Genomic DNA, 12,733 nt, shown 5'->3' with positions numbered 1-12,733 from the left:
ATGACTTTTATCCCAGTTTTTATCCATTGCTGTCTCATTTTTGTCTGATGCGTGGTGGGAGTGGTTATTTCAGACAGCCTTTACATCTGTTTTGTAAGTGGCTTGAAATCACTGTTTCCTTTTCCGACCATGGCACGGTTTCCTGTACTGTGCCTTTCTTTTTGCTAGAAGGTCACGGTTTCTGTTTCCCTCCACAATATCCCTCTCACCCAATTCAGCTAGTCATTTGAAGACATGATCATTTCCTTCTCAGGAGACAGATTGCAAGACAAATTTTAACAACTCTGTGCAGACATCCAACATCTGCTGTGACTGGAAGAAGATTAGTTGTTGATTAGGCCATTTGTCATTGTGTAAAAATGGCTGAGCAGAAAAAAGGCGGGAGAAAGGGAGACATCTCCACTCTGCAGACCTGTCAATTGACAGTCCACTACAAGTCAACAGCACACAAAAAAAAAAAACCCAATTACATCAGAACAAAACAGGTTTTTGGGGAAAAAAAGGATTAAGACTTGATTAACTTAAGGAGGACAATAATTTACTGTTAAGCTGTATGAAAACTTTTAAAAGGATCTGTTTGGCTTTCATATGGGTTAAAGAACTGATATGAAAGAGCACTCAGTTTGCAATTCCACAGGATCCAACCCTACATTAAAAGTGCCTGTGATACACACATGCATTTTGGTTCCTCCGTAAAATGTTAACAAATCTTCAGACACAGGTGTAACCCATGTTCTTTTTTGTTTTGTTTGTTTTAACTCATTTAAGAAACATTCCCTCCTATTCCCTGCCTTTTATTTCCAAACCAGTATGGACTTGCCAGTAAAGTTTTTAAAATTACTGGCTTTTATTAGCCATTTAAAACAAACTTGCTGAAAGATGACCACATGTCCTAGCAGTTGTGAGATGAAGAAAGGAGTCTTCATCTCACAACTGCACAACTGTTTCCTCGTCTCACAGCTTCAGCACCTGTTTCTGTTGGATAGTGCTTGGTGGCTGTCTGTGACCCTCGTTGGATGTTCCTGTTCTTTAAAGCAGAGTAAGAACGTCATTTGTCATTTCCCTTCCTTCTCCCAACTCTCCATCCCCATTGAAGAGAAGAAGTTAATTCGAGGACGTTTCAGTATCTAGGAATGTGCCCTTGGAGTAGGAACAAAATCCTGATTTGGCATGCTTCCAAATTTGGATCAGTGGCTCAGAGTTCTAGAATGCCCTCGTGTCTAATTTGACCAAAATGTCACTCCTGCCTCCTGGTGCTTTGTTGGTGGGTGAAGAGTTTGTGGGAATTACCAATTAGTCTGATTAATATGAAACTTTGGCCTTTCATGCATCACTGTTTCCCTCACGGTCCCCCCTCTCCGACTAATTTGGGGTTTTGTTTTGATTATGCGTGCATTTTCCAACCTTCAGCGATTGCCTCACTCTCCCCTCACGTTTCCGTGCATTTTTTCTGGATGCTGTTTAGTCAGCATCCAGAAAAAATGCACGGAAACGTGAGGGGAGAGTGAGGCAATCGCTGAAGGTTGGAAAATGCATGCATAATCAAAAAAAGCCCCAAAGTAGTCGGGGTGGTGGTGGCTGTGAGAGAAACAGCCATGCATAAAAGGCCTTTGTCACAGTGGTGGTACAGGTAAAGAGCCTGAGTATAATTTAACCAAACAAATATTGACTCCCAACTCCTTCAGTGGTCCTGGATCCACTGTGCTGACTGTACAGGTTGCTAACCATGGGCTCTGGACCCCTTTGGCTCACAACTTTGGCCACATCTAGGCTTAAACACCTGTAAGAAGATGGGAAACATAAGCTCAGCTTAGATCTTACTCAGCTTTGAGCCCTAACCCCTCCCCTGCTAAAAAAGCCTTTGGACTTGCCTAGGCTTAAATCCCTGTATCAGAGGAGCGAACAGAGGGAAGAGATGTTTTTATGTTCTTTATGAATTGACTAGGGTTTAACCAGTGTGGTAATTTTCATAGTTTTGAACATTTTGATGTTGGAATTGTCATCAATTTCAGTTTGTGTTACTTTTGTTGCAGTCACAGGTGGGTCTTTCTTTTGTTTTTACAACTTGTTTGTACCACTTTTACATTATATGTAATTAACACAAAAACTACACTGAGAAAATGCACTTATTTTACTAGGGGGAAAAAATTCAGTGTGAAGGAGTAATTAATACAAAAATAAAGGCTAATGAGTTTGTTTTTCACAAGGCAAGCATGGAAGCAATGGTGTGTGTGTGTGTGGGGGGGTATTGCAATCAAAAGCATACATCACTTTATATTCAGTGACATCCCAAAGATGAGGAGGGGAAAACCTATCCCAAAAAACAGCCTGATAACAGCTGGGAGGAAAAAACAGAGAGAGACAAATTTGCTTTCGAAGCCCCATGAAAATTTATGGAATCCTGGAGGAAGATACCTGGTATATGGGGTAGGGGATAAATTTTGAAATTGTCTCCCTCCCTTCCCCACCCATGATGATGGGCTCCTGGCTTGTAAAGTAAACTGCTGATATTTTATATAATGGAAAACCGCAGCCCTATTTCCTGGCTGTTAATGGAAGAGTGAATGTTTAGACTGGAATGTTTCACCAAATAGAGCAAACTGGGATCGTATTCCTTGCAAAAAGATATGGCTGCATTCTCCAAAGGCCTATCTGTGTCTGAACAGTGAGAAAGATGAAATGGTAGAGCTGTTACCATGGAAAGTAGACATCATTTAAGGCGAGAATCCCAAAAGGATTCCAGATTTTAACTCTTGTTGCTCAAAGATTTTTAAAAAAAATATCTTTAATCATTGCTACAGGAGTAACTACCAAAAACATACTTGTTAGGTCTTCCTTCAGATTGTTGCAAACAAACACTGAATAGCTCAGGCCTTTTCCTAGTTCACTGACTGTAGGATTAAAGATCTGGTTTGAAGCCCCGCTTCTCTGACAATATGTTCTTCTCTTCCAATAAGCTGCCTTGAGCTCTGAAAGGAAGAAAGGTGGCTAATAAATGTTTTAAATGAATAAATAAAATACGTAAATCCTAAACTCATTGTACCCAAAATTCTCTTCCAAAATGGCTAAGGGACCCACCCCTGCAAGCCCCTTCTAAAATACCTGTTATAATTGAACTTGTAAATATGAGCATATTCGTTTTTGAAAGTAAAAACTTGACTTTTTCAGAATCAATCTAAACAGTATAACCAAGCTATAAGCAAGTCACACGTACCATACAATTTGCCACATTTGTTTGGTGGAATTTATCTTGATTGAATTTATAGATTGGATTTCAGATTGGCATATCTTTAACGCAACCTGTCCCAAAGTAATTGCATCCAGTAATTAAAGTTTATTAGCTTACAGTTTCAGGGGATGAGGGATGGGGAAAGCGAAGACATAGTTCTGTTTTGATTCTTTGTGAAAATGTAGAGATAATTGCTTTTCTGCTCAGGCAGATACATATTGGCAGTAAAACAAACAGTGATCAAAAACAGCCCTGAAATTCAGCATAATAATAATGGAGGGGGGGTTATATAAAGAAGTACAAAACATAGTTGCGTAACACTTCATCTCCAATCTGTTGCATACCATCTGGTGAGATTAAACAATCAGAACACTTCGGTGGGATTCCAGATGAAGAAAACCTTTTGCCAGTAGCTGGCAAAAAAAGTAATTTGTGCAGCAATAAAGTGCCTTTGTCTCTCTTATGTCTGAGGAAGCCCAAAGAATTAATCATAATTTAAGAATCTCTGGAAAGTCTTTCATGCAAGAGGTTTAAGCATCAGATGATGATGATATTTAATATAACATCACAAATGTGCATGGTGTTTTACGGCATAAGCAAGATGGCTGAGGGCCTCTTAAAGGAAATGTTGACGTACAGGCAAGTTCTTGTTTGTTTTGCTAGAAGTATATGGATAAATGTGGGGCTTCAGTCACACATTCAGCTGTAAATGTGTTGAACGTACTGTGAGAATTTCTCAACCCACTTATAAAGAAAAATCAAGTGTAAACTGTACATTGGTTGTTCAGTATAACTTTTGTGAAGAGGGCTGATACATCCAGACCTGTCAAACTGACCATCCTTGTTTTGTATCTTGATTGTTTAACAACTTCTGAACTTTGAATGGGGTTCCCAGTTAATGTATATCTAATGCAGACTTCCCTGCCCAAAATTTGGAATTTTGAGACAGGGTAGTGGATGCTAACACAAAATGGCTGCCATGGGAGATGGAACCAGTCATAAAATGAGCAATTACAAAAGGTTGGGAGATCTGAATTTAAGCATCTTCCTATGAAAGCGACTGCTTTTTCTAAGTATGCCTTGCAAACAATGCCTTCTGACAAAGTCCCCCACCAAAGACTGCTAAGCAAACTTCATAGTCACAGGATAAGAGGACAGGTCCTCTTATGGATTGAGAGCTGGCTGAAAAATAGGAAGGAGAGAGTAGGAATCAATGGTCAGTTCTCACAGTGGCGGGATGTGAGCAGTGGGGTGCCTCAGGGATCTGTGTTGGGACCGGAGCTTTTCAACCTGTTCATCAATGACCTGGAGTTGGGGTTAAACAGTGAAGTAGCCAAGTTTGCAGATGACACCAAATTATTTAGGGTGGTTAAAACAAAATCGGACTGTGAAGAGCTCCAGAAGGATCTCTGCATACTGGAAGAATGGGCATTAAAATGGCAAATGAGATTCAATGTAAGTGTGAAGTGATGCATATTGGGGCAAAAAATCCCAACTTCACATATACACTGATGGGATCTGTGCTGGCTGCAACAGACCAAGAAAGGGATCTTGGGGTGGTAGTGGATAGCTCAATGAAGATGTCAACCCAGTGTGCGGCTGCTGTAAAAAAGGCAAATTCCATGCTGGCCATAATTAGACAAGGAATAGAGAATAAAACTGCTGATATCATACTGCCCTTGTACAAATCTATGGCGAGACCACACTTGGAATACTGTGTACAGCTCTGGTCACCACACCTCAGAAAGGTTATTATATAGATCTTGAGAAGGTGCAGAAAAGAGCAACCAAAATTATTAGGGGACTAGAGCAACTGTCCTATGGGGAGCGGTTAAGACGCTTAGGGCTGTTTAGCTTAGAAAGAAGACGGCTGAGGGAAGACATGATAGAGGTCTATAAAATTATGCATGGTTTGGAGAGAGTGGACAGGGAGATGTTTTTCACCCTCTCCCATAATACTAGAACACGGGGTCATCTGCTAAAGCTGGAGGGTGAGAGATTCAAAACAGATAAAAGGAAGTATTTTTTCACACAACTCATAGTTAAATTGTGGAACTCCCTGCCCCAGGATGTGGTGATGGCTGCCAGCTTGGAGGGCTTTAAGAGGGTAGTGGACATATTCATGGAGGAGAGGGGTATTCATGGCTGTTAGAATGGATACTAGTCAGGCTGCATACCTATTCTCTCTAGTATCAGAGGAGCATGCCTATTATTTTGGGTGCGGTGGATCACAGGCAGGATAGTGCTGCTGCAGTCGTCTTGTTAGTGGCTTCCTAGAGGCACCTGGTTGGTCACTGTGTGAACAGACTGCTGGACTTGATGGGCCTTGGTCTGATCCAGCAGGGCCTTTCTTATGTTCTTATGAGCTTTTTTTGAAGTACCACCTGCTCCAGCAAGGTGAAGAAAGCTGGGATTAGCTCTTTGTTTTTTGGAAGAAGCAAGTGGTCACCAGGAAACATATCAGTGGGCACAGCGGTGCCCATGGGCACCATGTTGGGGATCAATGGCCTTATGCTTCTAGAAGCCTCTATTTTTCACTAATATGGTAGCCTGTATTTCTTCTTATCCCTTAAGTCACTGTTGGTGGGTGGATTGGGATTTAGAAGTGGGGTCATGCCTTAGCCTAAAGTGAACCACACAGGTAGTACTTCTACTATTTTCCCTTTTTGTTGGCTGCAGTTTGGTTTTTAAAGAGAAATGAATGGAGACAAAAGTGTGTGACTGGGTGTAGGTTTCCTTTTATCTTGAATAACTGCAGCAGCAACAGTAGTAGTTTAAGAAAATGGATCTTTATTCCACTGTGCATGATGGATAGCCCCTGCCCCAAATATCTCTGTTCAGTAAAGAGGAATTGTCCCTCTTTTGCATCTGATAACCTTGATGAGAGGGAGGGCACCCTGGCCATCTTCTGGGCATGGAGTAGGAGTCACTGGGGTGTGGGGGGGGAGGTAGTTGTGAATTTCCTGCATTGTGCAGGGGGTTGGACTAGAGGACCCTGGTGGTCCCTTCCTACTCTATGATTCTATGATATATTGAATCCAGATGAAATGCAGATCAGGGTCTGATCAAAAGCTTCAATCTTATTTGCTTGCCCAACTTGCTTTTCATGAAAGAGCTCAGGGTTCCCTAATAGGAATATTGTCTGTTGTGGAGAGCCAGTGTGGTTTAGGGTTGAGCTGGGATGCTGAGAACATAGTTTCACATCTCAGTTTGGCTGTGGAGCTTGCTGAATAGCGTTGGGCAAGTCCCTACCTTAGTCTGACGTCTGGTAGGCCGGAATTCTGCCCTGAATCCCTCTGAATGCAAATGCCACAAAGAATGGACTTCCTTACCTCTGTAAATTATTCAATAGCAAAAACAAAACCTGCCCTTTGTAATGTTTCTTTTGTCTTTCTGCAGCCTGCCAACTTTCCCTACAAAGAGGAGATTATGTCAGTAAATTCTACCTGCCTAGTTGTGATCATTCTTCTTTTTATAAGTATCATTTTAGCTTTCAAGGTAAGTATGCACCCATTAAAAATCTACCATTATAAATTCAGAATGTTGTCAGAACTCTTTAATTCATCTCCTGTGTGTGCAGCAGTGATCAGGTCCATAGCTACAGCGGGCTCATTGGGGGACAATACCCCCTGAAACATGTCATGATCAACCCCTACACACGACCTCATTGTGCAGCTGTTTAGATTCATGATGTAGTTGCTTTAAGCAAAGCATTAAGGGTGGGGAAAAGAGCATATTTTTTTGAAATTTGATAGATTATTGTCTCACTGCAGTGAACATAAAATGGAAGAGAGGGTTGCCTCCAGACAGAAAGATAACTTCCTTTCTCTGCAGCAGGCCCTGCACTCCATTTCCCTCTTTCCTGACCCCTGGTCTTCCGGAGCAACTTTTTAGGGGATGGCAGGAAGAGCTGATTCATAAACTACTCATGGAATCCAGTTCAACAAAGCATTTCAAATCACTGATTTAATGTTTTTGAATTTGTAGTTTATGAAAGACTAATTAGTAGGAAAGGCAAATCTAAGAAACTACTGCAGTGTAGGAAAGGTATTTTCAATAGAATATGTCAATGGCAATTTCAACTTGTCAGCAGGACATAGGGTGAAGACCAACAGTGTGAGAGAGACTTCATATCCCATGGTATATAAGCATACTTTTGTCCTTTATTGGGAACCCTAAAATCTTACTAACTACTTTGTAACATTTTGGCTGGTATAGAAGTCAATTTCAGGTAGCCGGCACAAGACTGACTCCACCTTCCATCTTTCTGAGGTCGGTAAAATGAGTACCCAGCTTGCTGGGTGTGAAGTTTAGATAGCTGGGGAATGCAATGGCAAACCACCCCGTAAACATAGTCTGCCTAGTAAACATCGTGATGTGATGTCACCAGTGCTTTACCTTTAATAAATATTAACTTATGGTAGTGTTTGACATTTTTACAGTGGACCAACATTGCAATCTACAACTTCTAAACTCATTGCCTTTTATCGTTCTTTCTTCAGACTTCAGTTGTTCCCCTTCTACTTATGAACTGCCTTTTAGATAATTAGAATTATAATAACTTATTTTCCTCACTTGGGTTATCTTTTCACCAATAAGAACCTTTTGGTGTTCCTCAGACTTTACTTACACAATTTAAATCCCACTATTATAATATTCACTGGGTTGCATCCAAACTAAATTGGCAGTTTCTACCAATTACCCCTTCCTGCCACTGTCCCCCCCCCCTCCTAAAGTGTCATTCCTTAGGGTCCCTGTCCCCAGGAGCAGCATTTCATGGAGATCAGTGAGCTGAACTGGTAGGAAGGGCAGGAAAGGTTGGAAGATTTAGTCTGGATCCAGCCCCTTGGTGGTGGTTCTTCTCAGGTTAGATCTCAAAAACCTGCTGTTCTAACAGCAACACTTTCCTCTGGCACAAGGAGCCTTCGGAGCGCTCAGTGTTGGAAGAACACACTGCCATTAATAGAATGGATCTGCAGAATCCAACCCCTCATCTTTCCAATAAATTCTTGGTTCTAGTATTTGGGGCATGTTATTCCGAAGTATCTTTTCAGCATTAAGTAAAACAGTGATATAATTTCTTGCCTCAGATAAAATACTTCCGCTAATGCAACCTGAAATGGGATTGGGTTTCATTGCAACCATTATGCATTACGCTGACTCATAACATTTGTGGTGAGTTATAATCCTTAGCTCTGTTTCTCAGCAGGACTATTTTAAAGCTATTTAGCCCCAATTTTATAAACGGTGGTCTGGAGTTTCATTTTTCCCAGTCCCTCCCAACTTTCTACTGTGGGCAAATTTAGCAAGATCTACAAGCTGAAATTTTCTTGTGGATTTGGTAGGTACAAGTTCTCAATTGGTAGACTCCTTTCCAGTTTGGGGGAAAGCATTTATGTGAGCACTTCAGAAAAAACAGTTGGGAAGGAGTTTTCCTCTGGAAAGTATGCCTGGGTTACTTTTACTGAAGATACACTTTAATTTCATCACTGTTTTTGAGCCAAACAATTAAGTCCTTCTCTATGTCAGTGGCCCTTTAAAGCCTTGTAAAAGCAAACCACTGAATCCCATTAATCTTTGGCAGGGCGCACAGCACAGCTTTTGAGGTTTCCTGTACACTGAGAGCTTTTATGTTTGGCCATCTTTACTCTCTTCTGATGTAGATTATATATGTTTGGCCATCTTTCTTCTGATGTGTGTGTGTGTGTGTGTAAAGTGCCTTCAAGTCGCAGCTGACTTATGGCGACCCCTTTTGGGGGGGGTTCATGGCAAGAGACTAACAGAGGTGGTTTGCCACTGCCTTCTTCTGCACAGCAACCCTGGTATTCCTTGGAGGTCTCCCATCCAAATACTAACCAGGGCTGACCCTACTTAGCTTCTGAGATCTGACGAGATCAGGCTAGCCTGGGCCATCCAGGTCAGGGCTCTCTTCTGATGTAGTGTATGTATATATAATCTCCACCAGATAGGTTGCATTTGCTTAAACCCAGATGAAAGCCTCCTGCTTTTACATTTAATCTCAAGATCCAGAAACAATTAAGGTTATGCATGGCTAAATCATCTTTTGAAACCATCATGCATGTAAGATAACTATTCTTATAATTGAAAAAGACAGATGCTAGTAAGATAGGTACTAGTTTGCAGTTAAATGAGTAGTTTAACTTTTTCATGTTCTGTAATCTTTGGTTTTTCTTCCTTGAGAGAGCATATGATTTTTAGCTTCAAAGAGATATTCTTGCCAGATGTTGTAATCATGCATATTGGGAGTCCACCTGTCGCTCAAAATGGGAACATGCACCACCTGTGCTCCTCCCTATATGCTTGGTTGCCCTGCTGTATGAACAAGAACAATATATATATATATTATGTGCATACAGCCTTGGTACGCATGAGCATGAATGCTGAATAATCCAGTTCATGTGTACTGAAGCTTTATGTGCCCGGTAAGTATCCTCAGTGCCACTCTTCACATAACAGGGTGACTATGGCTATCAGTGTGTGGGTACAGCACATTCCTTTATGTGTGGTTGGTAGGCCATTGATATTGGTACTCGTGACTGGTATTAGTACTCAGGATTGTAGTGTCTGACTAGGTCTAGAATGTACAAACAAGGAAGACTATTGCATTTTTTAAAGGAAATTGACAATGAGTGTCATTTTCATATGTTAGATGGGTCCTTTTAAAAGTACTAGTCCAGTTCAGACATAATGTGAAACTATAATTTGGTTTATTTGTGATTAGTTTGTGCAACCAAGAGTCACAAACACTCACATTTTTATGTCTCTCTCTGTGTTGGGAGAGTATCTTCAGAGAACAAGCCAGCATTAAGCCAAAACCATAGTGAAGACTAACGGCTGCTAATAAACCAACTTCACATCCTGGCTTCAGAATCTGGTTTGGACCCTAACTGGCCATACTTAATATGGTGGCTAGTTTTCTGACACTCATGCTAGCCATAGTTAGTTTAATGAAACCATGAACCGTGGTTTATCATTGTGTGTTTTGTGGAGTCACATATGGGAGCTGTGCATGCACAGGTCATTTGCGGACATTCTAAAAGCTCTGGCAGGGTGAGGTGCTCACCTGCTCTTTGGCATGGTTTCCCACCCAAATCGCATGTAAAAGAAAGAGAGTACTTCCCTCTCTCAGTTCTTCCTTTGCCTCCACGGAAGAAGGACGTCTCTCTCTTTTGCTCTTTGGTTCTAAAAGATAAGAGTTGTTAAGGCAGGTGGCAGATTTGTTATTCTTCATAAGTTTTGCTTTCATGTCTCTCTGGGGTTAATCTCTTTGGCCCCATGGGTTCAGAGGAGCCAATTAAGAAGTGTTCCCATTGTGGAACCAAGATTGCTCAGACGGACTCACAACTCTTGCCTGCTTTGCCTCAGAGACATCATGAGGTGTTAGGTTTGCAAACAATCCACTCTGAAGGCTTGCATTGAAAGGGCTGTGGCTGAGTGGAAGACGATCTGCTTTGCACACAGAAGGTCCCAGGTTCAATAACTGGGATCTCCACTTTAAAAATAGGACCAGGCACTAGGTGATGTGAAAGATCTCTCCCTGAAACCCTGGAGAGCTTCTGCCAACCTTGCTGGACCAATGGTCTGAAACCCAAGAAAAGGCCTTTTTTGGTTGTGGCACCAAAACTTTGTGACTCCCTTTTCTTGGATATTGATCTGTTTCCCTCTGTTGTTGTCTTCAGCCAGCGGATAAAGACTTTTTTGTTTTGTTTGGCATATCCCCATTATTGCCCCCCTCCCTGGTTTTGATGTTGTCTGTTTGTGTGTGTATACGTTTGCATTGAATTACTTTATACATAATTTTTTCATGCTCTTTTAGTGTCAAAATGTTTTGATGTTCACTGTCTTGGGGACACTTTTTGGGTCGAAAGGCAGCATAAAAATTGTTTTAAATAAATACTGGCATGTAATGTCAGTGCCTGGCAAATAACCTTTTTATTTCTTTCATTTGTTTTATCCTACTTTGACTTTTACAGCTGGCTAATCCCCCCCCCATAGTTTTAGTTTATTGTATTGTTTTTCTAGAGATGTTTTAATGGATTGTTTGCTGCCTAAATTGCATTCAGAAAAGTGGAATGCAAGCGATTTTACTAAATAAAATAATTCTGCACACATGAGGGCCTCAGCCATTCCCTGGGAGCTGCTGGTTTTAACATGTGAAATTTTCAAAGGCACCCACCCAGGTAACTAAATAAGGCTTCTGCTGCTTGATTCTCTTTTCTTTGTCACCTATTAGAGATGTATGATATTAAATCTTTAGAGAGGGAGCTTGAAGAATTAAGTTCCTATTCTACTCAGACAAATGACTGAAGTCTTTCTAGGGGCCCTTTTGAAGTTTCATTCCTGCCTATTTGGTAGGAATGGTATAAACTGTTATATAGGTCAGTGACTCAATGTAATGACGTTTCAACAGAAATAGATGAGAGGTTTTTAAGGACAAATCTGCAGGAAAGTTGCTGGGCAAAAATGAATTTCCATTCCATTACAAACGCTCAGCATGTGTGTCCAAAGGCTCTTGGCTAGCCAGGCGATTTGAGCAGCTCATATTCCCAAATGTGTAGGCGATTACTCCTGTGGCAGGCAAGCTGGTAACCTCTTTAATTATGAAGCCACCATAAGCCTGTCCCAAAGGGAAATTGCTCCTACCTTAAGTAATGAAAGCTTATCAGGAAGAAGCCGCAAGCTGGTATGTGGGGGTCCTGCTTGTGACTTCGACAACAACCAGATAAAACATTCTGCAGAACAGTGACAAGCGTTGGCTGTAAATTCAAATGCCGAGTCAAGAATTGCTTAGGCTGAAAAGTTGCCAGACCACAGCTGAAACCTACATGGATATTTCCAGGAAGAAGAGGTGGCGTGGCATGTATTCCTGTGAGCATTTGGGTTCCCTAAACAATGTACCATCTGGTTTTGTAGCATTTGAATAGCGTAGAATACCTTTTCATACAATGTATTTATTCCCACTCTTCCCTAGGAAAGTTTATCACATTGCCCATTCAATCTTTAAAGTGTACTTGGCAACTAAATCTGCAAATGTTACTAGCTCACAAAATTATTATTAGTCTTATTATTAGGATGTACACAGATGGACCTTTAAACAGGACTCACAGCATCTTTTGCCCTTGGGGAGCAATGTTCACTCCCTCCTCCCCCCCCCCATATAAACTTTCACAGTAGTTGCTTTTCAGAGGATAAGATGTAAACTTGGGTAACTTTTCTTGCTTTTCCTCCAGCCTTCAGGTTGGCTAGGAGCCTGTATGAATGTTTATTAATGCAAGCATTAATTAGTTGCTTTAATGCAACTTTAAAAATTGCTCCAGAAGTGGTGGGTTTGTGAAGTTACAAGTGCTGTCAATCTGTGCTGTGCACGGCTGGCTTCTGCTGCAAATTGGCAGAATCCATTTTCTTCTGAACCAGATAACTGATGTCTCTTCCACAATGCCTTATAACTCAAACCGTGCATGTCTTTATGCATTTTAGACATCT

General features: G+C 41.2%; 1 protein-coding gene across 1 annotated transcript in view; it reads left to right on the top strand.

Moving 5' to 3' along the window:
- The window catches only part of LAPTM4B (lysosomal protein transmembrane 4 beta), a 70,508-nt gene that overhangs the window by 48,267 nt on the left and 9,508 nt on the right, over positions 1–12,733 (top strand). The window contains exon 5 of the mRNA XM_056854504.1: positions 6,629–6,727. Within this exon, the coding sequence (XP_056710482.1) occupies positions 6,629–6,727 (99 nt within the window). The remainder of the gene's footprint in view (positions 1–6,628; positions 6,728–12,733) is intronic.

This window comes from Euleptes europaea, chromosome 8, assembly GCF_029931775.1.
Source record: "Euleptes europaea isolate rEulEur1 chromosome 8, rEulEur1.hap1, whole genome shotgun sequence".
Lineage (NCBI taxonomy): Eukaryota > Metazoa > Chordata > Lepidosauria > Squamata > Sphaerodactylidae > Euleptes > Euleptes europaea.
The sequence above is the reverse complement of the archived record's forward strand: the minus strand, read 5'-3'. Positions and strand labels throughout refer to the sequence as shown.